General features: G+C 40.1%; 1 protein-coding gene across 3 annotated transcripts in view; it reads right to left on the reverse strand.

The window, feature by feature from the left end:
* Aifm1 (apoptosis inducing factor, mitochondria associated 1) overlaps nt 1-27,343 on the reverse strand; it is a 39,131-nt gene that overhangs the window by 5,139 nt on the left and 6,649 nt on the right. The window contains exons 2-13 of one of the 3 annotated variants that reach the window (NM_031356.2): nt 24,381-24,523; nt 18,695-18,794; nt 16,787-16,911; nt 16,531-16,661; nt 14,081-14,171; nt 6,381-6,465; nt 5,710-5,786; nt 4,821-4,929; nt 3,467-3,574; nt 3,046-3,134; nt 2,344-2,484; nt 321-463 (exon numbers count right to left, since the gene is read on the reverse strand). In NM_031356.2, the coding sequence (NP_112646.1) occupies nt 321-463; nt 2,344-2,484; nt 3,046-3,134; nt 3,467-3,574; nt 4,821-4,929; nt 5,710-5,786; nt 6,381-6,465; nt 14,081-14,171; nt 16,531-16,661; nt 16,787-16,911; nt 18,695-18,794; nt 24,381-24,523 (1,342 nt within the window). Of the gene's footprint in view, nt 1-320; nt 464-2,343; nt 2,485-3,045; nt 3,135-3,466; nt 3,575-4,820; nt 4,930-5,709; nt 5,787-6,380; nt 6,466-14,080; nt 14,172-16,530; nt 16,662-16,786; nt 16,912-18,694; nt 18,795-23,145; nt 23,277-24,380; nt 24,524-27,343 lie in introns of all 3 variants that reach the window. The other 2 variants (XM_039100097.2, XM_039100098.2) reach the window with 2 other exon arrangements.

The following is a 27,343-nucleotide window of genomic DNA, read 5'->3' on the forward strand; positions in this document are numbered from 1 at the left end:
ATAATTAGAATACACTGCTGCCTGTTCTTAAGGCTGTATTTCTGTACTAACTTCTATCATCCAAAGTCTTAGTTTTCCAAAAGCACTGGTGCAATTGCTATACATTTTACGCATGTAAACAGGGTACTTTTATTCAATATAACCCCTTAGGGGCAGAAGGTATGGACATGAGGTGGAATTTTTCCCTTCTGTAGAAAGGTAAATGGACTACAAGGAAACCAAATCACCAACCAAATTAAAAAAAAAAATAGACCTCTGTATTTTGAGCTCATTAATACAGAGTTCTAACCAGTTATGTCACCAAGGGACAAAACTATTACCAGAACATTGACTGATGCCAGTATGGCTTAGCAGCTCCAGTCATATTTTCTCCAGCCAGTCTTCCACTCACAACAGCGTGATCATGATGTTCTACTCTCCTTCGACCCAACTTTATATCATAGAAGCATGCAGCATCTCCTGCCTTCAGAAACAAAATATGGAAACAATGCATTAAAAAAAAAACGAGTTAAAGGCAGAATATAAACTTTGGGCCCCAAAGGACCTTGCAATGTTAATGTTTCCCATCTACAAGTTAGAATCATTTCTAACAAGATTCTATTTTTTAAAAGAAAGATTTATTTATTTTATGTATGTCAGTACACTGTAGCTGTCTTCAGACACACCAGAAGAGGGCATCAGGTCTCATTACAGATGGTCGTGAGACACCATGTGGTTGCTGGGAATTGAACTCAGGACCTCTGGAAGGGCAGTCAGTGCTCTTAACCACTGAGCCATCTCTTCATCCTGAGACACTATTTTTGAAGAAAACAAACTATCTTAAATCTTCTTTCCTTCATGTATGCCTATTTCTCCCCATTTGGTTATAGCAGATGGGTTGCTTAGTAATGGAGTATTGAAGACTACTCTTTTCATTATTTTGGAGACAGGGTCTCTCTCTCTACAGCCCAGGCTGGCCTCAAACCACTAATTCTCTTGTGTCAGCCTCCCCAGTGCGGGGATCACAAGTCTTCATCACCACATTCACCCCACAATACTCTTTTTCTCTATGTGGAAAGCAGTTTTCAGATGTGACTACCTATTGCCTAGAAATCTTTACTAAGAGAAGTTTTTTCCACTATTTAGTAGTCGGTCACTATGTGGTTATGGAGTGTTTATTATTTACAAAAGCTGGGTTCTTGTACATGGGTTGGTGAGATAAAAGCGGCATGAGCCTTTCCCACAGGGAGTGTAGAACCTGGTACAGGAAAGATATAGCATTGTTCTTAACAACAAGGCAATGTAAACAAGTACCTTGCCCTAAAAGAGGTATAGGTTCAACAAGCTAAGTGCTTCAGAGAACCCTCAGCTAGGGGTGAACAGGGCCAGCTTCATGCAGGATGTGGTATTTGAGCTCTTCAACTCTTGTTCATTTTTTATAGCTATTCAGACTCCCTCAAAGCAACCTAAAAATCCAGTAAGTGAACAACGGCAAAGTAAACTATCAAGTCCATTTAATGAGATATTATGTAATCATTAAACTGTTTACAGAGTCTGAAGCAACAAGTCTGAAAACACTTTTATAATGTTAAGGGAAAATAGCAGAATACAAATGTTTATATATAATAGGCTCACCTCAACCACATAAAACGAGGAGTGAAAAACCCTTATGTTCAAGAAAACAAAGGGAAGGAAACAAACTAAAACATTCTGGTTGCTACAGGTGACTGACCCTCTTTCCTCTTTCTCTGTGTTTTCTACAATGAATACATAGTACAATAGGCAAAAAAAAATCCCAGACATTGGAGGAGGAAAATATCCTTTCCCAGCACCTATGGCCTTAGTTACAGAATCCATAAGCAAACAATACATTGCAGTGTTCTAGCAAAGAGGAAGTTACCTCATAGTTTCTACATATGAATATCTTGGTTTTGTCCTAATAGGTTTTAAAAATAGCTGAAAATAGTACTCAAGAAAACTGAAAACAGAATGACGTTCCTTTCTAGGGAGCACATTGGGAAAGTGCTTCACCCTACATTCTCTGGACTTTGAGCTATGGGAACAGGATGGTATGTCTCAGAGCTGGAACTATAGAATTGTTAAGAGTTCAGTTCATAAAGCTTCTCACTCCTCCAGAGCCTGCAGATGGGGCCATAGGTGCTCTTCTAAAACAAGCACTTCACGAGTTTCTAGTGTCTGTCCTTGGCCATCGAACACTTTGACTCTATTTGGCTAAGCTATTGCTGAACCGGGTTTACTCGCTTGCTTACTTTTCTTCTTTGCTACTGAGCTTTAGCACTTGGCCAGACTCACCTACAGGCTAGGAGCAATGAATGGCACCAGGTTATGCTGCAGCACACTTACCACCCAGATGTTAGAACGTGCTTGGAGCTCTGCATTTACCCGGAAGCCACCAAAATCGGAATCTATTTCCAGCCCACCAGTCTTGGCCAACTCGACATTGGGTTCTAGGCCCACAGCTGTTACTATGTGGTCAGTTTCTACCTGAAAGGAAAAAGCGACCCAGTTGATTAGCAGCTTTTACTGATGCTCCTTCACATCCCACTGTTGTATCACATTAAAAACCAGACTTTCAAAAAGTTAATGTCCTCAGGAGCCAAACTTGGGCTTTCTCTATCAAGGGTCTGGGGTGTAGCTCAGTGGTAGAATGCTTTTGTAGAAAAAAAATAAAAATAAAGAAAATAGTATTAGAGCTTCAAAACTAATCATAGGTTAACTTACTTCCAGTAAAGAGACTTTAAGCTCTCCTTTTATAAGAACTCCCAAGCCCCATGCATATTCCATATCACCTGAACAGAAATCTGCTACCCTAGGAAGGACTAAAGACTAACACATTTGGGAATAAGCTAAGGAAAACAGTTCACATTGTGTCCACTCTAGTTCTCATCACTCTATTTTGATAGAGGGATGTTAATTCTGAGAATTGGCAGATGTTAATGGTGGCTGCTAAGAAAACAAATCAGTGAGTCAAGTAAAGAAATGAGAATAAGGAAATGGAAAGGAAGGACTGGAAGGCCTTCTGGCATTCTGTCTCTTCCTCCTTACCTTCCTTCCGTCCTTTAGCTTAATGAGTAACTTGCCACCGCTGACTCCAACTGATTGTACAATTGCATTGGGCATCACTTTCACTCCCTCTGTAAGGGAAAATGAGACCCAAAACTGAACTCATAAGCCTGGGACCTCTGTGAAGAATAAGGAAGCTGGCAGGAGGCCTCCTGTGTGGTAAACATCAGCTATCCTCAGATGCATGCAGCTTTGAGGAACCAACCACAAGAACCTACATACACAGTCCATTTTTAGCATGGCTGGGAATGTGGGCTTCAGATTCTGAATGCCAGTGACCTTGTCTGACTGAGTAACGGTGAAACATTTTCTCTGCCAGGTGTCAGGAATTATGTCAAGGGAAGAGCTAACTTTGCTTTTAGTTACTCTCCAAAGAAAGAGTACCTATAGACAGTGTTTCTACCTCGTTTGACTTTTTCCATGGTCCAGTTGCTGAGGTATTCAGGAAGGATCTTCCCCATATTTCCTTTCTCAGGGAAGAGCTGAATCACTTCTATGCCTGAGGCTTGAGCTGGGAAGGAGAAGAACTAGTTATAGAAGAAGGCAAAAGCCAGTCCCAGGAAGATAGGAGGGAAGGCAAAGGACAGTCAATCCTGAGGCCACAACTCCTTCCTGTGGGGCACTAGGGCAAGACAACCTTAATGGTTGAGTTTACTTCAAGGCACTGAGGTGCCAGAACTCCTGTTCTTGGATTAAGGTACCAACTGTGAATTCATTGCACATCTACTCATGTGGTCACCTGAGGCTCACATAAGGGCTTCTCAAGCTCTGAATATGCAGCATTCTCCAAGGAAGACACCCAGAGTTTAGCATGTGCATTCACACAACCCCACCCCCACTCCACCAAAGAAACAAATAAATATAACTTAACACAGTGGCCATGAAAGATTCAAACCAGAACCACAGATCTGTTTATCTGGGAACCATCATATTCTACATAGTTCTTTCGTTTCCACGGACCTTTCACCTTACTAATCCACTTCTTTAAATACTTGTTTTCTAAAAAGTCTTGCAGAGAAGGTAGAGGAAGAGAGAAAGCCCTACTGTAAAGTATTTTACACGACAATTTTCTGGTCACTGAGGGACTGTTCTTATTGCTTTTGTTTTTTGTCAACTTGACGAAAGCTGGAGTTATGTGGGAAGAGGAACCTCAATTGAGAAAATGCCTCCGTTAAATGGTATGTAGGCAAGTGTGTAGGACATGTTTTGATTCATGATTGGTGTGAGTGGGCCTAGTACACTGTGGGATGTACCATCTTTGGATAGGTGGTCCTGGGTTCTGTAAGAAAGCTCCTGCCTCCAGGCTCCTGCCTGACTTCCCTTGGTGATAAACAGTGATATAGAAATATAAATCAAATAAACCTTCCTCACCCTAACTTGATTTTGGCCATGGTCTTTATCACAACAATAGACACTAAGTAGATCAAAAGCCTTGTCCTCATCTTAGTACTTAACTTTTTATTGTATAAAATTCTTTTTGGGGGAGAAGTGGGGTGACAGAAGGTTTGCTTTGTAATTCCAAACTAGCCTTGAACTCACTATGCAAGCCAGTCTAAAATCTAACTCAAAATCTTCCTGTTTCTACTTCCTGATGTCTGGAATTATAAGCATGTTTAAACATGCCTGGACTCATTTTATAAACACTGATCACACTCGAACTCCTCCTGGCAAATATATGTCTGGAATTTGTGACAGTTCGCCAAGCTGTGAGATATATGGCTAGAGAAAGAAAGCTGAGGACAGTTCTCAGTACTCACACTTTCTGCCAAGAGCACAGGCCAGTTCGCTCCCAAGGAAGCCTCCACCAATAACTGTAATTGACTTGACTTCCCGGGAGATCTTCTCCAAGGCTCTAAAATCTCCAATCTGCAGGATCATACCAGTTTAGTCCACTGATTTCCCAAAAGGGCACAAGACAACCCAAGAAAATATTTTCCTCTAAATTTACTGCAAAAGATATTTGCACATAATATTTTGTACAAAGTGGCTCAATTATACCCTCTATGTTATTAATGTGAATATCTTTCTCGAATGTAACATTTCTTCTAGCAGCAGTGGTTCTCAACTGACATCAGTTTTTCTCCCCAGTCCAAGGTGAGTATGTGGCAGTATCCAGACACATTTTGGCTGCCAGGACAAGATGCTCCTAGCCTCTAGTAGAGCAGTCAGTGATGCTGCCAACAGCCTACATATCAAAAGACAGCCTCCCACGCAAAGAATTATTCAGCACAACAATCAAGAACTATAAAAGAAAATACAAACTTCGTCCAGTATCTCTAAGTGTAGATAGAAAATTCCAGCAAGGCATAGGGAGAAGAAGCAAACAATCTCCTTTCTTTTGTCCTTGTGTACTCAACTTTTTGCACAAGGAGTTCTGGTGGATCAAATACGAGAGAAAACAACTGTGGAAGGGCAACCAGAACTATATCAAGCAATGCAAACCCAATGTAGTTTCCTCCTAGAAGCATAGAACCCTTGAGTGAAGGATTGGAAGTACAAGAAGTGACTTGCTCCAAAGCCAGAGAACAAACCTGAGAAGAGCTATAAACAGAACTTGGATCTCATTATTGGAGGGAGCACTTGGGGGCCATAAAAGCATGCTACCTCTTCAAAACGACGCACACACAAGCCCACTAAAGAAATTACCTTTCTGAAAAGTGTTGTTCTACTCTTCACCTCTGCTCCAGCCCTATCGATAGCAGACAGACTTCTTGGAGTGCCTCCTGGAAATAATAGGAAAGAAAGTCCTTTAGCCCAACAAGCAGGAGAGCTAGCCCAAATAACCCCTGAAGGTAGGGTTCTCTGCTTTGACTGTGGCTAAGTATGCTTGGTGTCACAGCCGTTGTGGTGGTGTTAGTGGCTGCTGCTACTGCTAATACCACCATGGAGTGACTAGCAGATAAGATAGTTTGCCTCACAGCAGGCTTCTTATCAATTTCCTTTAAAGAGAGCTGAGTCTCCTTTTAGGGGACCTTACCTCAATGACTAGCCAAGCCAGAAAAGAAGTTTACTTCCTTTTACCACGGTGTGTGTTTGTCTTTCTGTGTCAGTTTTCTGAGATAGGTTATTACTATGTATATCAGGGTGGCCAGAAACTCACTAAGATAACAGCCATTTCTTCTTTTAATAAACTTTATTATAAAAATTGCAAATAAATAAAACATCATACAGTGAAATTAACCAGATATCTACATTAGAGATTCTGGACATCAGTTTTCTTAAGGATAAATTGCAGTATGTTTTCAAGAGAAGGGTAGACTCTAAAGCTTGAATAAGCTACCATAGTGGGGAAGAAAACCACCTCCAGAACTACTCACCCGTTGCAATCAAGCACTTTTCAAAGGTAATCTGAGAGCCATCATTAAGTTTCACCATGTTGCCTCTTACATCCAGGTGGACTACCTGTATAGTTGCATACATACACACAAGAGGTAGAGATGAGCAAGCTAGGAAAACTACTGTGATAGAATATTCACCATTTAAAAGTGTACAATTTGGGGGCTGGAGAGATGGTTCAGTGGTTAAGAGCACTGACTGCTCTTCCAGAGGTCCTGAGTTCAATTCCCAGCAACCACATGGTGGCTCATGTGTTATGGGCCACCTGTAATGGGATCCAATGCCCTCTTCTGGTGTGTCTGAAGACAGTGACAGTGTATTCATATAAATAAAAATAAACCTTTAAAAAAAGTATACAATTTATTGGTTTTTAGGCTATTAACACTATCTAATTGTAGAACATTTCATGCTCACCAAATTAAAAAGAAAGCCTCCAAACCTACCTTGTCATCTCAATGAGAAGAATTAGTTTTTGACCAACACCATCCTTAAGAAATTGTTTCTAGGGGACTGGAGAGATGGCTCAGTGGTTAAGAGCACCGACTGCTCTTCCTGAGGTCCTGAGTTCAAATCCCAGCAACCACATGGTGGCTCATAACCATCTGTAATGAGATCTGATGCCCTCTTCTGGTGTGTCTGAAGGCACAGTGTACTCATACAATAAAATAAAATCTTAAAAAATAAATAAAAAAAAAGAAAGACATTGTTTCTAAGTAATTATTGGGGTTTTGGGAGGGGAGGGGAGGTTAAGACAGGGTTTCTCTTTGTGTGTCCCTGGCTGTCCTGGAACTCACTCTATAGACAGGCTGGCCTTGAACTCACAAGGATCTACCTGCCTCTGTCTCCTGAGTGTTGGGGTTAAAGGTGGGTGCTACCACTGCTCTGCCTAAGTAATTACTGGGACCATAGTTTTTGGGACCCAGTTTTTTCAAGCAACCATTAGCCATCAGTTGGGTCCCCAAACTTCCATTCTGATTTACTGAAATGACAATGGAAAACATCTTTTCTGCCTTGCCATTTATAATCCTTATTTCTTTGCTAACAACTCTACTACATTCTGAACATCTCTGCAGAATCTTTCTCCAACTTCCAGTCTTCACTGAAACTCAGCTATCCCTTGGGATGTTACACTTAGAGATATGACAAGTCCAGGAAGAGGAAGGTGTTCTAGAGTATTGTACATTCCTCCTCCTCTGACTGACATCTACCTACATCCTTTTAAATCACTCTCAGGAAACTACTTCCTGCCACTGCTCCTTATATCACGGACCTTGGAATTTGCCTCCTATTTTCCTCTGTGCCATAGCCAGACTCTGGTTATCTCCTAAACTTCTATTTCCACCTCAAATATTTTACCGCAATGTTCTCTCAGGCTCACTGGTTGTTTGGTTGTCTGTTTGTCTCTGTGTGTGTGTTGGTTTATTTGCAATAGTGTCTCATTATGTAGCTTGTCTTGCCTGGAACTTGCTATGTATACCACACTTGCCTCCAACTCACAGAAACCCACCTGCTTCTGCCTCTTGAGTACTGGGATTAAGGCACACACCACTATACATGTACACAAGCCTAGCTTCAAGGCGCTCTTAATTCCCATTGTTACTTCTCAGTTTTTGTTCTGTTTGTTTGCTGCAGTGTGGAGAATGTGCCTGGGGCTTTGTGTATGTTTAGGCAAGCACTGTACCATGAAGCTACAACCTCAGCCCAGCCTCACTGTCTTTTGTACTTCCAATTTTCTGATTATTTGGTTGGCAGTTCCATTCCAAATAATTTGGACCAATGGTAGACCATTCAAATGGCTCTTTTGTCAATACTCTTAATCCCCCTGTGTTCAGTAGGGTTAAGAGCTTGAGTCTGAGAGATTAGTTTGCATTATCTGCCCTATTCCTTACTAGCTGTGAGACCATCCCATTAAGAAATACCTGTTAAACATCTATCCTGCTTAGAGGTAGTTCTAAGTGCAGGAGACACAGTGATGAGAAAGACATTATTTTCTCTGCCTTTAGAGTATATTAAGACAAAAGCAGCAATTTAACAAACATCAATGATAGTAAGGAGTGACAAATCTGATAGACAAGGGGCAGGTCAGGTGGCACTAGAAACATGGGGTGGGGGCATTGGAGTCAGGTTGACTTGGACAAAGCTTTCTAGAGGCAACATCATAGATGAATGACTAATTCCTTTAGCCGTCTTTGCTTTGTCCTTGGTAAGCTCTCTCTTCAGTACAATCTGACAATCTTTTTCCCTTGATAACCACCTTACATCTTGTCTTATTGTGAAATCAAGTGTGGCCATTAGATGTGCCTGTAACCCAAGCATGATGCATGTAATTCATCTGTAACCCCAGTGCTGGGAAGATAGAGACAGGCATACCCCAGATGGTCACTAGCCAATCTACTGAGTTAGTGAGCTCCAGCTTCAGCGAGAGACCCGGTCTCCAAAGATAATATGGAGAGAAATAGCTAAGACACTCGATGTCAATATCTGAACCCCACATGTTCATACACATGCAGTGGTACCTCCATATACACTGCACACACATATACACCACACTCATATGTATGCTCACAAACTGATCCATACCTTTACTTCCTTTTTTCCAAGTATTGAATAAGGAGGTCTTTCTATTCCTTTGTGTCTCTCCATTTTAGTCTCTTTCAGAATTTCCCCCTGGTATATGCATTCCTTTACCCTCTCTTGTGGCCTTAGATCTCAGTCCATTATATCCAGTAAGATCAACTTTTGATTCTATGTCCTCCTCAAACTTTTGTCAAATTGCTATCTTTGCTTATTTAAACTTTGAATTTAAGATTTTCAAAAAATACCCACACACCAACCATTACTTTATTACTTACTTTTACTGTATTGAAATTGAACCCAGATCCTTGTACATGCCATGTAAACTCCCCACCACTAAGCTACACCTCTAGCCATTAAGTTTTTAAGAGATGGGGTCACACTCTTTTGCCCAGATAGGTCTACAATGGACTATACTGTATCCCAGACTGGCCTCAAAAGTGTAGCAGTTCCTCCTGACTCAATTTCCAAAGTACTGGAATTAAGAGTGTGACCTACCATGATCAAATTTCCTTTAAACTTGTATGTGTGTTTTCATGTGTACATGGGTACATGAGCTCATTCATGTAGAAGACAAAAGACACACTTGGGTATTGTTTCTCAAGACCTTACTGTCAACCTTTTTTTTTGAGACAAGGTCTTATATAGGAGAATAGCCTAGAATTCATCAAATAGGCTAAGATAGCTGGTCAGCAAGCCCTAGGGATCCACCTGTCTCTGCTTTCCCAGCACTGGGATTACAAACATGTCCCACCACTTCTGGATTTGTTGTACATGGGTTCTGGGTATTGAACTCAGGTCCTCAATCACCTTACCCCTCTAAATCATTGAATTTACTGAAAGAATAGTGTAGGAGCTATGGAGAGAGCTCAGTGAGTAAAGCACTTGCTATGCAAAAGCACGAGGAACAGAATTTGGACCTGTGATATCCACATAAAAACATTATAGTTGTAGCCACCTACTTGTAATCTCAGTGCTAGCAAAGTGGAGATGGGATTTCCAGGGTGAACCAGCTAACAGAACTAGTAAGCCCTATGTTCAACAAGAAACTCTGGCATAGTAAACAGGGCAGAGAGAGGTTTCATACATCAACCTCTGGTCTCTCTGTGCACATGCACACATGATGTCAATATGAATATACACATTAAAAAAAAAGGTAGTTTAACTTTGCAATGTTATCTAAACCACCAAAAGGGGACACCTTATAGTTCTTTCCTTACCAAGTTCCTCAGCAACCGTAAAAGTGTGGGTCATGCTCTGCTTCTCCCACGTACCTAAAACCTTGACTCTCATCCTAGGTTTCCTTATACTTCTAAGTTATTTTCTGTTGTTTGAGACGGTCTCATTACGTAGCCTTAGCTGGGCTAGAACTCTCGGTGTAGACATCTACCTACCTCTGCAACCCAGGTGCTGCAATTAAGGCCTCCACCATCCTGTCCAAATAGATTTTATCTTTCCCTATCACCCTTACCAGAGTTTCCTCTTCAAATGTTTCTCTGAGCTGGGGGCCAGTGGTGGTACTCTGACACACAATTAGATACTACGTCTCTCTGTTCTCCATCTTCCACCTTTAATCCAACTTCAAGCCTTAGGGATGTTTGCCTTCTTTTTTTTTTTTTTTCTTTCTTTCGGAGCTGAGGACCGAACCCAGGGCCTTGCGCTTGCTAGGCAAGCGCTCTACAAGCGTTCTACCACTGAGCTAAATCCCCAACCCCGGGATGTTTGCCTTCTAAGCATTCTTCAAGCATGGCCCTCTGATCAATATTTGCCTCCATGGTGGGCATCTAAAGCGCTGCTACACAAAAAGTAATACATTATTAGGAACTTGGGCTCTAATTAGAATTTCTGGGTTCTTCCTCTCTAGTCAGATAAGCCTGGGTTCTGTTTCTCATTTATTAGTTGTACTAAGTTTAGGAGAGTTACTTAAAATTTCTTTATTAAAAATTTTCTCTATGAAATGGAATTTATATGTCATAAGATTACTGTAAGGACAAAAGAACTGTAAGACATACTGAACATAAAGCATTTTTAAAACTTTGCTTATGAGATTCTAGCAGGAAGGCTGGGAATATAGTTCACCTAGTAGAGTGTCTGACTAGCAGGCAGGAGCCCTTGCTTCAGTCTCCAGTAAACAGGAGTTCAGAGCCACTGGGCTGGGGATATTGCTCAGTGCACAGAGTGCTTGCTTAGTATGCATAAAGCCCTGGATCTGAGCTCCAATACTAAATAAAGCAGGTGTGGTGGTGCATGTCTATAAACTTCCACACCTAGGAGGTGAAGGATTGGGACATGCAGGCAGGAGGACCAGAATTCAAAGTCATCCTTGGCAACATAATGAGTTCAACACCAGCCTGTGCTACATAAGAACTCATCTTTACAAAGGAGGAAGGGGGTAGTGGAGAGATGGCTCAGTGGTTGGGAGCACTGGCTGTTCTTCCAGAGGTCCTGAGTTCAATTCCCAGCAACCACATGGTGGCTCACAACCATCTGTAAAGAGATCTGATGCCCTCTTCTGGTGTGTCTGAAGACAGCTACAGTGTACTGACATAAAATCAATCAATCAATAAAAACAAGGTTAAAATATGTACTATATGTTACCCCTTAGAGTCCTCATGTTCAAGATCACTACCATTCGATTCTAATGTGAACTATCATGTTTTGTCTGAATTATTACAATAGTTTTTGAAATAGTCTATCTCTACTTTTAAAATTTACTTTATAGCGAGGCAGTGGTGGTCCACACCTTTACTCTCAGTACTCAGAAGGCTAAGGCAGCTAGATCTCTGAGTTCAAGGCCAGCAGCTTGGTCTACAAAGCGATTTCTAGTATGGCCAAGTCTACACAGAGAAACCCTGCCTCATAAAACTTTTTTTAAACGTTATATGGATGGGTGTTCTGTCTGCATGCATGTATGTGTGCCATATATATAAGCCTGGATTGTTGTGAGACACTATGTGGATGCCTTGAATTGAACTTAGTTCTGTTAGGAGAGCAGCCAGTATTCTTAACTGCTGAGCCCTTTCTCTGGTGCCTCCATCTCTACTTGTATTCCCCTGAAATCCATTACGTCATAGTCAACTAATTATCTAAAGATCATTTCAAGTATTTTATATCTTTGTTCAAGTATTACCAGCTCTCCAGTGTACATAGAGTTCAAGCTCTCCTACATGGCAAAAACATTCCATAACCAATCCCTATTAGAAAGTTCTCAAGTTTTGCCTCTTGCTACTTCCTAACTTGAATACTTAAAAAAAAAAATTCTTCTTATACATACACCTTTCTTGCCAGTACTTCGAAGCAGAGGCAAGTAGATCTCTACCAGTTCAAAGTCAGCCTAGTCTACATAGTGGGTTTCAGGACAGTCAGGTCTACAGAGAGACCCTGTTGCAAACCACCCCTCACCAAAAAAAAAAAAAAAAAAAACCTCCGACAACCAAATAGAGAAAAATCTTCTTATATTATTTTCTAATCTATCATTTTTTTACACCTTATCCATGCTAGATAACTATTCTGCCCTAAGCTACATCCCCAGTCCTCTCATCAGGGTTTCTGCTTTATTGGTAGCTAGCTGCTTGTTTTCCTTAGACTAAGTATGCTTTTCTGTACTGCTGGGCACTTGTTTATGATGTTACTTCTTCCCTCAAATGTTAGTCTCCTGAATGTTCTTTGCTTCTATGTAGTCCATGCCTCTTCATTCTTTAGTATTTTCTGCTCTAGTGCTAGGCAGATGGCTTAATAGGTAAGAGCACTCGCTGTATGGACATGAGGACATGAGCTACAACCCTTGAAACCCATGTAAGAAACCAGACATAGCAGTGTATAAATCTGTAAACCTGGAATTGAGAAGAGACAGAGACAGGAGGATAACTGTAGCTTGCTGGCCACCAGCCTAGCCTCAAGTTCAGTAAGAGACCCTGTTCAAAAGGAATATATCAGGCAGAGTAATAGGGCAGAACACCTGACACCCTCCTCCTTACACTACATCCATACATATTATATTCACACATACTCGCACATACTCACCAAGAAACGCACAATTTTGCTCTTCCCGAGGACCTCAGTTCAGTTCCTAGAACCCACATGATGGCCCATAACCATTTATAATTCTAGCTCCTGGGGATTCAAGATTCCTCTTCTGACTTTCGAGGACACCAGGCACATGGTGTGGAGATTACACACACACACACACACACACACACACACACACACACACACACACACAGATACATACAGGCAAATACTCATAGAAAAATCTAAAAAGCATATTTTAGTAAGGTTTTCTCCAGGAAGCCTTCCTTGCATTCATTTCTGCACTGCCCACTCTTCCTCCTACTAGCTCCAGCACACACATCTCCTCCACACTTCCGAAATGTGATTGTCTGTCTGTGCTCCCGCTTATTGCTGTTCTCCCTTAGGGAACAGGGCTCTTGTGTTTCTCATCAGGGACATTTAACATGATGTCTCACTACCAGCTTAACCACGTTCTGCGGCTCTATTATGGAAGAAGTGGTCACAGGAGAATCTTCCAGTCATGCTCTTCACCCCTTTACACCACCCCCTCTACTAAAACACTGACATTAGTTTACAAACAGTCTACTGTTTCCCATTAATAAAGAACAACACAACAAATAACACAACACAACAAGGCCTCCTGGGACCCCACAAGCATCCTCCAACAACTGCTCTCCTTACTCAGGCAACCACCTTGGTAAAGTCTGACAGTATTTCCCATGCTGCGTTATGACTGAAGTGTTGTATTATGCTGCAAATCTGGTCTAAACTCTTGTCATCAACAATAGTGGAGAAAGGTAAAACAAAACAACAGGGAGGAGGAAAATGCAGAAGCATAAAGAGGCAAGAGCGTGTAGAATCCTAGTATCTGACAATGGGACTTTGCCTGGCAAAGCTTAGGCAACTTCATACTCTAGGCTTGGCTATGGGCTTTCCCTAGACAGACACACTAAACAGTTATCAATCCCAAATGCTTTGGCTTTTCCTTGACCTACAGTGGGAGAGGAAACATGGACTGAAATGGAAAAGCACACCACTGTACTTCCTGATTGGTAACTACAGTGAGCTCCAAAGAGAAAGCAGCCTACGAGCTCACCTTCTTCCCGGTGAGGACAGCCACACCACCATTCTCAATATGAGGCAGGTCCTGAGCAGAGACATAGAAAGAAGGTGGCTGGAAATAGATGCTGTATGGGAAAGAGGAGAAAATTATAAGCATCTGGAACTGCTATAGATTCCCACTATAGCTTTAGTAAAATAATGTCCACAAAGAAAAATACATTCAGGCACATTTTTTTCAGAGTGAGTCTCTAGCCACTAGAGTTTGGTGGTGACTTGCTTATTTAGAAGTACTATAGATCGATGGCTCTCAGTTGGGTACTTTAGTCCCATAAGACATTTGGCAATTTCTGGAGACATTTTGGATTACAACCTAAAACGGGGTGCTATTGTATCTGACAGTTGAAAGAATGATGTGTGCTATACAGGATGGCCCTTACATCCAAAAAAATGATGTTGCCTCAAATAGTAATCAATAATGTAGAAGCATGAAGCTAAGCTCTAGATATAGAACCATTTCAAACTAAGAAAAGGGGCATTCAAGGAGCTGGGATTCACATATTGACCCCCATTAATTTTTCAGAATGGTGCTGCTGGTCAATGGAGCAAGGTCTTGCTCCTAGATAATTCTTTCTGAAACAATTAAGGTGGTATGCCGGCATGTATCTAGACTTTCAACTACTCAGGAAGAACAAAGAATATTGCTTGAACCCAGTAGTTTGGGGCTAGTCAGGACAGTACTGTGAGAACACGAATTTTAAAAACTAAGTAAATAATTATTATATATATTTTTAAGATTTATTTATTATATATAAGTACACTATAGCTGTCTTCATGCACCCTGAAGAGGGTATCAGATCTCATTACAGATGGTTGTGAACAACCATGTGGCTGCTGGGAATTGAACTCAGGACCTCTGGAACAGCAGTCAGTGCTCTTAACCACTGAGCCATCTCTCCAGCCCTAATTACAATATATTAAGCAGAGACAACGCAATTGAAAGCATGCATTCTGTTTGGAAATGGAACATAATAGTAAAGATGAAGGAGGCAAACACATCTTGGTGTTTTAATTTTTTTAGATTTATTTATGTTTGAGGATGTTTTTCCCTGCACACCTGTCTGTGCTTGCAAGGGTCAGAAAAGGGTGTCCTATCCCGTAGAACTGGAGTTACAGATGGTTGCAAAACCACCACGTGACTGCTGGAAATCAAACATGGGTTCTCTGTAAAAGCAAAAAGTGCTCTATAGTGCCAACTCATTTTTCTGGTCCAGGTTTGTAAGATTTTAGTTCAATGCCAAATTGAAAAATACTGGGAGCTGGAGAGATGGCTCAGTGGTTAAGAGCACTAACTGCTCTTCCAGAGGTCCTGAGTTCAAATCCCAGCAACCACATGGTGGCTCACAGCCATCTGTAATGAGATCTGATGCCCTCTTCTGGTGTGTCTGAAAAAAAAAACAGCTATAGTGTACTCATATAACTAAAATAAATAAATCTTAAAAAAAAATACTGGAGCCCCAAGAACAGTACTGGAATTGAGAGACCTAAGGAGTCATTTAGAAGAAAGAAGCTTCTGGGCCTGTAGCTCCAAGACTTGGGGTATTTTGTTTGTTTGTTTTGTATCTTTGAGACAGAAGCTGTTACTCCTGTTACTCAGAGGTTCCTCTTGAACTGACTGTCTTGCCTTATCCTCTCAATGCTGGGGCTTCAGGCATGCACCATTGTGCCCAGCTAGTCCAAGTGTCATTTGTGCATACATTCTGATAGTGAGGCTCTTCATTATTGTCTTCCCACTCTACTCTCACAATTGGGAATGCTGGCCAGAGTGTCAAACAAAGTGCCATTAATGACCTAGGGAGACAGCTCAGTTGGTGCTTGCTGTAAGGACCAAGTCCTAGCTCCAGAACCCGCATAAAGAAGCAGGCATGGTGACATGCACCTTTAATCTAAACACTGTGGAAGCAAGGACAGGGAAATCCTTGTTGCTCATTGGGTAGCCAGCCTAACCTATTTAGCTGTGTCCCAGTCTCAAAAAAAAAAAAAAAAAAAAAGGTAGCTGGCACTTAATGAATGACACTGAAAGTTAACCTCTGGCTTCTACATATATAAAGACATGTATGCATATGAACACATATACATATAGAAGCCCCAAAATAAGTAAGGGTGCCAAAAATTAGCTTCACTTGCTTTTATGTGATATGCCTAGGCATTTATAAAGAACTGACAACACCAACTAAGCTCATCTCCAATGGAGAAATTTAACCTAAAGGTCCTAGCATTAAATTGCTGACTGTTGGTAGTTTAGGGAACAGAAGATAGAAGGTTCTTTGTGGTCTGTTGCCTCTAAGCCTGATCAAGTATTCACAATAGCAAACTCCCACATATAGCCTTTCAATTTATCATCCATGGTCAGTGACAAAATCCTAACGTGCTTCCCATGCTAAGCTGAAAATGACGGTCAGGCCCATTTTATGTAAGGAAACACACCTTCTCTCTTTTCCATTCCACTGTCTGAACTGCAGTGTCTTTGTGACATTTGGGTCATCTGAAAACCACAATTCTTTTGAAAGAGGAGGTCGCATGTATGGTAGTTCAGGGTCTTCAGATACGATGAGGACCTGTAGACACAAAATGATACTTATCAGAGTTGAGTAATTTAAAAGGAAAACATCAAAGCATTCACACTGGCTAAATGCTTGTACACTATACCCCTCTGTGCCAAGCAACATAACATGCACCTTACCCTGGCCCCAGGATCCCGAGCCCGGATGGATCTAGCTGCTGCAAAGGCAGCAGTACCTCCACCAATCAGCAGGAAAGGGACGTGACTTGGTACCCTGATTGGAGGAACTGAGCCTCCTTCTGCAGCTGTAAAAGATGGAACAAACAGACGACGTCTTCTAAAAGGCTCTGATGATTCCTCGGCACAATTTCAAAAAAAAAATCACTTGGCATTCATCTTACTCCTTGACAAAAAGTAAAACAACATACCTATACTAATCAAAAAGTTATTGAGTTTAAGCTATAACTCAGTGGTAGAAAGTTTGCCTATCATGTCTAAGAGTCTGGGTTTGACAGCCAAAAATGAGAAAGAAAAAAAGGACAAGAAAAAAAAACCCAATCTTCATAACATTACAGTGGAAGGGAGAAAAAGCAAGTATTCCTTTCATTTTACCAGTAGCAAAAACATTTTAAGAGGATGAATGAACTGCAATGTCTTTCGCTCATTAGGTCTATACTGGTTCTAAGCCTACCTTAAATTAAATATTAGTCTTTTCCTTCCTCTCCCCCTTCTAAAGATAGGGTCTCACTATGTAGCTCAGGCTGGCTTCATTGTCCCATATGAAAAACATACACCATTATACCTGGCCATTTATTTCTCAAATACATTAGAAAACATATATTAAAAGGCCTCTGCCCTTCTTAGTTTTCTACTGACCACCAGGAAAATACTAAGTTCAGTTGCAACTTTTGTTAGCAATAAAGGGGAAACACCTAGGAGGTCAATTGGGGATTATTATACAATGTTCATGAAGAAGGAGGCATTATTGCGAAAAGCAATACAAACCGCCTACCCAGATTATAGGCCTAATTAAAGGATTAAAGTATTCCTCTTTGAAAATCCAACTGAATCAAATAGAAGGCTAGAGCTTTGTGCTACAGGAAAACACATCTATAACAACTCAAAACTCCAAAGATTCAAGGGAATTAATGTGATTGAAAAGGTTTAGTCATTGGAAAAATGGCTTTCCTATCTTTCCCAGTAATCACCAAATATACATCAACCTACCTTCAAAATTCTTGACCCAGAATGGTTCCTGTCTAAAAGAAATGCAAAGACAAAAATGGAGCAGAGACTGAAGGGAAGGCCACCAAGTGCCAGGCCCAGGTTAGGATTCATCCCATGGGCAGGCACCACGCACCAGCACTATTACTGATGCTATGTTGTACTTTCAGGCAGGAGCCTAGCATGGCTGTCCTCTGAGAGGCTCTACCAGCAGCTGACTGAGACAGATGCAGATACTCACAGGTGAGCATTGTTCTGAGCACAGGGACCCCAATGAAAGAGTTAGGGGAAGGACTGAAGTGGATGGCAACCCCATAGGAAGAACAACGGTGTCAACTAACCTGGACCCCTGGAAGCTCCCAGGGACTGTGCCACCAACCAAAAAGCATACATAGGCTGATCTCAGGCCCCTGGCACTCATGTAGCAGAGGACTGCCTTGGCTGGCTTCAGAGGGAAAGGATGTGCCTAATCCTGTAGAGACTGATGCCCCCACAGAAGGAGGATTGACGGGGGGAGTTTGGGGGGGGGAAGATCACCCTCTCAGAGGCAAAGGGGAGAGGGTATGGGGTAAAGAACTCTTGGAGGGGGGACCAAGAAGTGGGGGTAACATTTGGAATGTAAATAAAACAATTAAAAAAAGGATAGGTACCCACAATAATTAATTTTACTCTCAAGGTTAAAATGCCAATCAAATACTTTAGGAAACTGCTCTCTGCTATGGGGTAAAACCATAGTTTCTAGAAGCTTACAATCTCACATTGTTACACTTCAACAGGATATTAGCAAATCATAGCACCTCAACCTTAATCACTTTCCCTTATTTAATCTCAAGTCACACAGAAGAGACATAGGGGAGTCCTTACCAGAGGCAATGGCTCTTCTCTGTTTCTCTTCTGGTGACAGTCCTAATCCCATTATTCTTTCATTATATCTTTTTTGGTCTTCTTTAATAGTCTTGTAGGCCTGTAGACCCAAACATGGAGAAAGTTTATTTCATGATACACCTATATCATAACATAGGCTAACATCATTTCAATTAAATGAGAAGCTTTTGTCTACATTGAGCTAGTTAGCTCCTTTATGCAAACACTACTAAGGCGAATTTGACTTTTCAGTACTAGGGATGAAACCCAGAGCTTCATGCATACTAATCAAGCGCTCTGCCACTAAACTTTAACTCCAGCCAAAGTTCTTTTGTCAAGAAATAAAACTATCCAGTTTATACATATCTGATAAGGAAAGAATACTTGAAAATAGATCAAAATGTATCAGGTTTTCTGAGACTCTCAGTAAGAAACTCTCCTGATACTGAATTCAGAAAGTAGAATTAAAGGAAATGTAACTTTAGTAAGTATAAAAATGGCTAAAACACAAAAGGGGCTTTTGGACTATGCTGGGTGCTAGTTGTAAAATCATTCTATATGGGCCTAGGTAGAAACTGGGAAATACATCTTCATGGTAGATGTTTAAGAGTTTGCCACGGATGATATGTGGTTAGGTGTATACTATCTTTCAAATGTAAGTCACCTTTTCAATAATAGTTTTACATTTTCTAAACTAAGGGGGTGGAAATCTGACTCAGAAACACTACAAATTAATAATTAGTAAGGGTCAAACATCATTTTCACTAAAGTGTTTTATTTCAAGCATACTCTTTCCCCTATACTTTCAAATTGAGAAAGGATATTTTAGTATTATGACTAGTTTCTGCTTTTCATCTTTATAATACATAGCAGAAGGATTTATTAGTGACTTTTAACTTAGTTTTAATGTATTTAGAAGCTAGAGACTACCTATGGCCTTACGCATATCAGGCCACTGAGCTATATTCCCTAGCCCTAATTAGAACTTTCAAAAAAGTGACAACATCTTTAATCCCAGCACTTGGGTGGCAGAGGCATGCGGATTTCTGTGAGTTGGAGGCTAGCCCAGTCTACATAAGGAGTTCTAGGCTAGTGAGACTAAATAGTGAGACCTTAATCTCAAAAGTAAATTCATTCATTCATTCATTCATTCATTCATTCATTCATTTAAAAATGGGGTCTGGTAGTGGTGGTACCTGTCTTTAGTCTCAACACGTGGGATGCAGGGGCAAAGACAGAGACGTTTCTGGTCTATAAGAGTGAGTTCCAGGAAAGCCAAGGCTATAGAGAGAGACCCTGTCTCGAATCCCCCCCCCCCAATAAGTTAATTAAATAATAAAAATGGGCTGTGCATGGCAGTATATGTCTTTAATTCCAACATCTGGCAAGGAGAGATATGCTGGTCTCTATGAATTTTAGACTGGGTTTCTTTGTGAAGCCATGGATGCCCTGGAGCTCCCTCTGTAGACCAGGGTGGTCTCGAACTGCCTCTGCCTACCAAGTGCTGGGATTAAAGGCTTGCGCCACTACAGCCAAGCAGGATTAATTAATTAATTAAAACATAAGAATCAATAGACAAGAATGATTCTTTTGCTAGGGCCTCATGTAGTTGAGGATCAATCATCATGAACTGTCTCCATCCCTCACATTCTGGGATACAGGCACTCATCACAGTGTCTGTCTGAATGATGCACTTCAGGAGACCAAACCTAGGGCTTCATGTGCTAGGCAAGGGCTCTAACCGTGCCTAAGGATGTCTCCTAATCACAATTTTTTGGTATTTTTGTATCTCAAGTGGTCCACAAGATAAAAATTTAAGTGATCATATATCAAATGAAATCTCAGATTAATTATAGAAATAAGGACAACTAGAACAAGTATCATAAAATACACTCTTAGAATATTCCTATGAGGTTGGGGATGTGGCTCAGTGGTAGAACGTTTGACACAAGGCCCTCCCTGGTTTTGATCCCTAATACCATACAAAAATAAATTAATAAAGAAAAAAAAAGACTTTTTGTGACCACTTTACAGAGCAGCTCATTAGGTGACATGGGGGACCTAAACCTTGAGAGGTTATTAAACCAGATGGTTTAATCTTACCAAGAGGAGTGAAGAGGAAACAGGCCAGGGCTATGCTCACACATAGAGGGTCATCTCAATGCTCTAAGCCATTCTATACCTCCTGATCTCCTGATGCTTTTACACATGTAGAGTGGTGTGCAGATGGTTTAGTGGGAATGGACTAAATTCAGGGTTAGATGTAGACATACATCAGCTCAATGTTCTAAAATGAAAGGTAGTTTACATACACACTAAGTAACAGATACTATTTCCCAAATGGTTTCTGTATTCCTAGTTTACCCAGATTTCCAATTAGGGGCAAATACATTCTGGCTAAGAAATACTACAAATTTATGAAAAATACTAGTAGAGACAACCTTTCTAAACAAATGGATTGCAAGATAAACTGCAAGTCTTTTTTATTTTTTATTTCATGTGCATTGGTGTTTTGCCTCCATGTATGTCTGTGTGAGGGTGTGAATTATAGAAAGTTTTGAGCTGTTATGTGGGTCCTGGGAATTAAATCTGGGTCTTCTGGAAGAGTAGCCAATGTCTTAACTGTTGAGCCATCTCTCCAACCCCTTCAACGGCATTTCACACTGCACATCCTGGGAAAAGTGTTTTTCAAAGCCAATAGGACAATAAAGAACATTTAATATAGGACTTATTGAAGGGTTAATTATAGACAAATTAAAAAGTTTCCTCAAATGAAAAAAGTTGTGGAAGGGATATTGTTAAGAACTGAATTCTTCAAATCATATGCTAAAGCCTTAACTACCAAAATGACAGTATCTAGAGACAGGAATGGTGACAAGTTGGATAGAGCTTTTACAAAAAGAGGAAGAGACACCAGCACTACCTAATTCACAGTCAATATGTCCTGACTCCATGTGAGGACAGAGTTATATACAACCATGAAGAAAACCTTCATGAGAAACTTAACCCTGTCTGACTTTCCGAGTTTCAGAACTGAAAAAAATTAATGCCTGTAGTCAAAACCATTTTGTGGTATTTGGCTATGACAATCTGAAAAAAATATAAGCACTCCATTATTTTTATTGCATTTGTTTGTATGTTTGCAGGTGTATACTCATATGTGAGTATCACTGTGTACCTGGAGGTCAGAGGATAACTTTACAGAATCATATTTCTTACTCTCCATCATCCTAGAGATTGAAGTCAGGTGTCAGGCATGGTCACAAGCACTTTTATCCGCTGACCATCTCATCAGCCCTGAACTTACGTAATTTACAGCTATAGAAATCTCACTGATTGGGACAGATTTTAAGTTTCTCCTATGACTAATATGAATTTCAGAAAAAAAAAGAAGCCACTTGATAGCAAGTTTTCAACTATTTAAAACCTGAAACACAAGTATCCAAACTAATTTGATAAATGTAGACAAAAGCTTATCATTTAACCTGGTGCCATTATAATAGGTTTATTACAACCAGTGTTTGGATAAACACAGAGGGCAATGAAGCATTTAACTGAATGACTTGAGAGAAATTTGTGTTTCACGGGTATTTCTAAGACAGGAGAAAGCAACAGTGGCTGGCCCATCTTGTAGTTTGGCATCAAGAGTATCTGCATGGTTAACTCTGTGGGAGCCATCTAACTCTGGCCAGAAACACAAACCAGAGGTTTAACAGATTTAAATCATTATTAGCATATCTAATGTAAACACTTTAAAAATATTTTAAATAAATGGGGTAGAAGAGATATAAAAAACAGGAAATGGAAAAGTTAAGGCTCAGAAGGGAGAATTGGAATCACCAATGAGAGGTGTTCAAGACAGCACCCTACATGAATGCTTCAGCCACTTGTTTGACCAAATTAGAGGTAACAAAAGGGACATTGCCAAGTGATTTAGTTTGAAGTAGACTGTGGTTTGGGAAAGTACTTCCAATCTCTATGGCTTTGAGACCTCCTCAGAAACATTCAATAAAAAGCCTTTCACAGCAAAAGCTTAGTTGAGTGCTTGCCACAAAACAGAAAAATTACATTTTAGCTAAAATGATTCAAAGTACATGGTGCTCAAGTTCCCTTTATTTGCTTATTCACCATTCCCTGAGACTGTCTTGTTAGACATGCAGCACTAAAGCACAATATACTTCAGCAGCATCAAAATAAGCACAAATTTGAAAAAAGTTTCAAAAAAGGTTCTTATATTTGGCTTTAAATTTATGAGTTTGGACTGATCTAGTACAATTTCAGTGGTTTGAAAAATAAGATTTGAGAACTCTAGTGACTGACAATGTCCCTTTAACAAATGTCTATAGAAAGCACATGCTGTAATATTTATTGTATTCTATGGACCAAGTTATTATTAGTACCATGGTCTTACCCACCCTATCCCCAAACATAGTTTAGCATAAGCATCTTACATAATAAATTCCTGCCCCAGTCACTGTTGCTCCTACAATTAAGAAGTATACTAGGTTGCTGCCATCTTTCCCAGAAGCACCTGCAGACGCTAGTGATCTAGAAGGGAATCCTAGGAGATGACACTGCACAACTGTAGGTAAACATACAGCCAAGAAGGAGACAAAAAGAAATAGAAAAAGTACTAAGTATTAATGAATGAACATTTAATGCAAATGCAGAGAAGCATTTTTGGTCACTGCACTAAAAAATGAAAAAGAAGACAATTTAAAAGCTGCTCCAGGATTGGCAGAGAGTGCCTCTGTTGTCAAAGTCTGTTATCAAGCAGATTTTTTCCTATATCTTGATCTGATCTTACAACTTACAACTGGCAGGAGCTGGCTACTCCTTTTGTGCACTTTGGAGTCAGGTTAAGGTATGAGGATATGGGAAACTTCAAATGATTTTCATGCCCCCTCAACCTATTGACAGAGGAACAAAAATACTTTTCCTATTACCAGCAGAGAAAGAACTAAGACTGTAGTGTCATCCAACTTTTTGTTCTCAGTGTGCAAAGCAAACAGCTTTCTTTGATCAAGATGTTGGTAGGCATCATCAAAGTAAATTCACTCAACCTTACAGTACACTCTGCCAAGTTAAAAGAAAAAACACTCACAGAATAAATCCTCTGTGACCTGATAGGATGATCAGGTCATTGAAGGAGATGTAATTGTGCTAACAGTATGAAACAATTAAGTTCCCCACCATTTTACAATTGGAGATACTAGGCCCATTTCTATAATTTAGCCTTTCAGTAGGATCCAGGAATTTAGTTTTCCTTTTAGAAATGCTTAGAATTTTTTTTATTGAAACTCTCAATCTCAAGCTAAGGAACAAACCTTTTAAAAATTGACAAACTAAAATCAAACATTGTGCTTAGGAGCTGCAGTGAATTTTGACTTTGTTTACAGGTTACTTGATCACAATCAAGAGAACAAGTGAAATTTTTTGGAGTTAGTCAAGCCTTAGGAAACACAGCAGTTTTCACGGAAAGAATAAAAACACGAGTAAAAGATCAGTCAACACAAGAGTCATCAGTCATCCCCACATGGGTTCCCATAAACACTTTAAAGAAGGCCTTTGGAACTTTTCCTACAGGAGAAAGCAGAATTAGTTGCAAAAGTTTTAAAGCAGAGTACTGAGTTGATCAATGGGAGCTGTCTGGCAGCTTTTCTACACAAGCTGCTGTTTTACTTACATATGCACCAGCTCCTATTGTTGATAAGCCCACAATAAGGACTAACACAGAATTATCCATTTTGCCCCCTGATGGACCAGAGCTAGCCATTTGTCTTGCCATCTGGAGTTCTAGAGGAACACGCCATTGCTGGAACAAGTTGCCTAAAGGAACACAATTTGTTAACACACATACACAAATAGAATAGTTAAAACATGTTTATGATTAAATATCAATATATTATAGAAATAAAGAATTATACCTTAGGTTGCATGATGTTCACTGTTCTATGACCAAGAAAATGCAATAAAAACTGTGCACATAAATACTACAGATATTGGGGTTGGGGATTTAGCTCAGTGGTAGAGCACTTGCCTAGCAAGCGCAAGGCCCTGGGTTCGGTCCCCAGCTCCGAAAAAAAGAAAAAAAAATACTACAGATATTTATGTACGACCTTTGGCTATCAGACTTCTTTGTGCTTCACAGCCCAAGCTGATATTGAACTTGTAATCATACTAAGCCTAAACTACCATACCCACCTTAGCTGTTGGAGTTCTCAAGAATACAATTTAAATGTTATTCAATAAGGACATTCACAGCTCCCAGGAAGTTGGTTTAAAAAAAGAGCAGTTCAACAAATCTTTACAATTCAGTAAACACCAAGATAACCTATTTGGTAGATAGCCATCCCTCAGTATCTGTAGGGCTTTGATTCCAAATCCCCAGAAGGAACTAAAATTCACATATGCTTATAGAATATGGCGTGGAATTTGCATACAACCCATGCATGTTATCACATATACTTCAAACCGTCTCTGAATTACTTGTAAGCATGAATACAACGTGAATAGCTGCTTTACTATATTGCTTAGTGAAAACAACCAGAAAAAAAAAAAAAAAGCTCAGCGGTAGAGCGCTTGCCTAGCAAGAGCAAGGCCCTGGGTTCAATCCCCAGCTCCGAAAAAATAAAAAATAAAAAAAAATAAATAAAAAAAAATAAAGCTTGTACATGTTCAGTACCGAGATTTGTTTGTTTGTTTGAAACAGGGCCTCCCAAGTAATGGGATTAAAGCTGTCTGGCTTAAAAATAGTTTTGTTTAATGGTTGGATGAATCCATGGATGCAGAACCAACATATACAGAAGGCAAAAATACACAAAATTGACCAAGGCTAGCTGGGATTTTAGGATGCCCATTTCAGAAACAATCTACCAGGTTCAAACCTTGTTTAATTACAACCCTGGAATACACAGTTCTGTCTTGTGTGAAAAGTAGTGTGTCCTAGAAGAAAGAAACATTAAATATCAGAAGGAAGTCAGAACAAAATTTCATAATGAACTTAGCCTCTCACAATTGCAGAATTTAATATATATTCCAGAATGAAAAAATTATGAAGTGTTGGCCAATCATTTCTCTTTCAAGATAATAGTCATTTTTATGTACAACTAATTAATGCTAAGAAATAATCATACAACCATGACATACTATGAACATGAAAATATGAAACATTTCCAGATTTCCTTTTTCCCAGTGGATGCTGACATTTTCAGATGAGGCCTGTCCTTAGAACCTTCTCAGATCATTCCATATGGGTGTTTACTACTAATTTAGAGTGGTGATTTTATTTTCAGCTTTGTGAACAGTCTGGTCTCTGTAACAGTCAATACTGCTGGGTACAAAAGCAGCACCATAAATAGAGATCTATGTCCCAATAAAACTTTATTTATAGCCACTAAAATCTATGTTTTAAATAATTATTAAATATTACAATATTGTCTATAACTAAGGTTTTCTTGGCCATTTAAAATATATAAACACTGCTGTGTATGGTAGCTCACCCCTGTAATCTTAGAACTAGGGAGGCTGAGGCAGGAGGACTGTTGCAGATTTGAGACTAGCCTAGTTTACAGTGTGAAAATGGCTCAAAAATACCTAAAACCTATAAAAATAAATGAATAAATGAATTCTCGGCATGGGGGGGTCATGCCTGTAATTTCAATTCTAGGACTTGAGAGGGTGAGGCTGGATAATCCTAACTGAAAGACAGGACAGACTACATACAGAGTGAGACTGTGTCTCAAAAAATAAAACATATTAACAACAAAAAGAATCTACCTCACTTGTGTAGGAGCTATCTGATCACGTTTGCTTGGGGTGGTGGTGGTGGTGGTGGTGGTAGTAGTAGCAGCAGCATGTACACTTTGATTTAGAGTAGTAGTTCCAGAGCTGATGGTCTCTCTACTCTTCCCTCTCTTTCTGACCCTTCTCCCCCTCTCTCCCTCCCTTCTTCTCTCCTTCCCCCTCTGCCTTTTGCTGTCTCTACTCCCTTCTCAACCCCCCTCCCCATGATCTAAATAAACTCTGAAAAAAACCCTTCAAAATATGTCAAAATTCCTTGACATATTTGTTAGGTGGTCACTGATCAGGCCCTACCCCTAGGAGTTTTGACCTGGTAGTTCTGGTTAGGGCCTAATAATTTGCATTTTATGTTAATACCATATTGTGAATTGTTTTTTAAATTACTTTATTTAGTTTGTGTGAATGAATATGTGTGTACAAGTATACAAAGATTTCAGAGCACAACTTGTAGGAGTGAGTTATCTCTTTCCATTGTGGGTTACAAGCACTGAATGCAAGACTTTCAGCTTGGTAACAAGTATCTGTAACTGGTAACACCATTCACTGGCCTTTTCTCACTTCTTCAGACAGAGTTGTCCTAGGCAGCTCAGGGGAATCCTCCTATCTTAGCCTAAGGAGTACTAGGACTCCAGGCCCCAGCACCACACAGGGTACTACTTATCTCTATTTCTAACAAGCTCATGAATGATGATACTAATCTTGTAAACAGGACACTACTTGGAAAAATCACCACTCTAAAGGCTGATAGATGAGTTCTTACCCTGACTAGGCTTTAAAAGACAAAGAGAGGCTGGGCATAGTGGCACATGCCTTTCATCCCATCACTTGAAAGGCAAAGGCAGGGAG

Source organism: Rattus norvegicus, chromosome X (assembly GCF_036323735.1).
Source record: "Rattus norvegicus strain BN/NHsdMcwi chromosome X, GRCr8, whole genome shotgun sequence".
NCBI classification, from domain to species: Eukaryota; Metazoa; Chordata; class Mammalia; order Rodentia; family Muridae; genus Rattus; species Rattus norvegicus.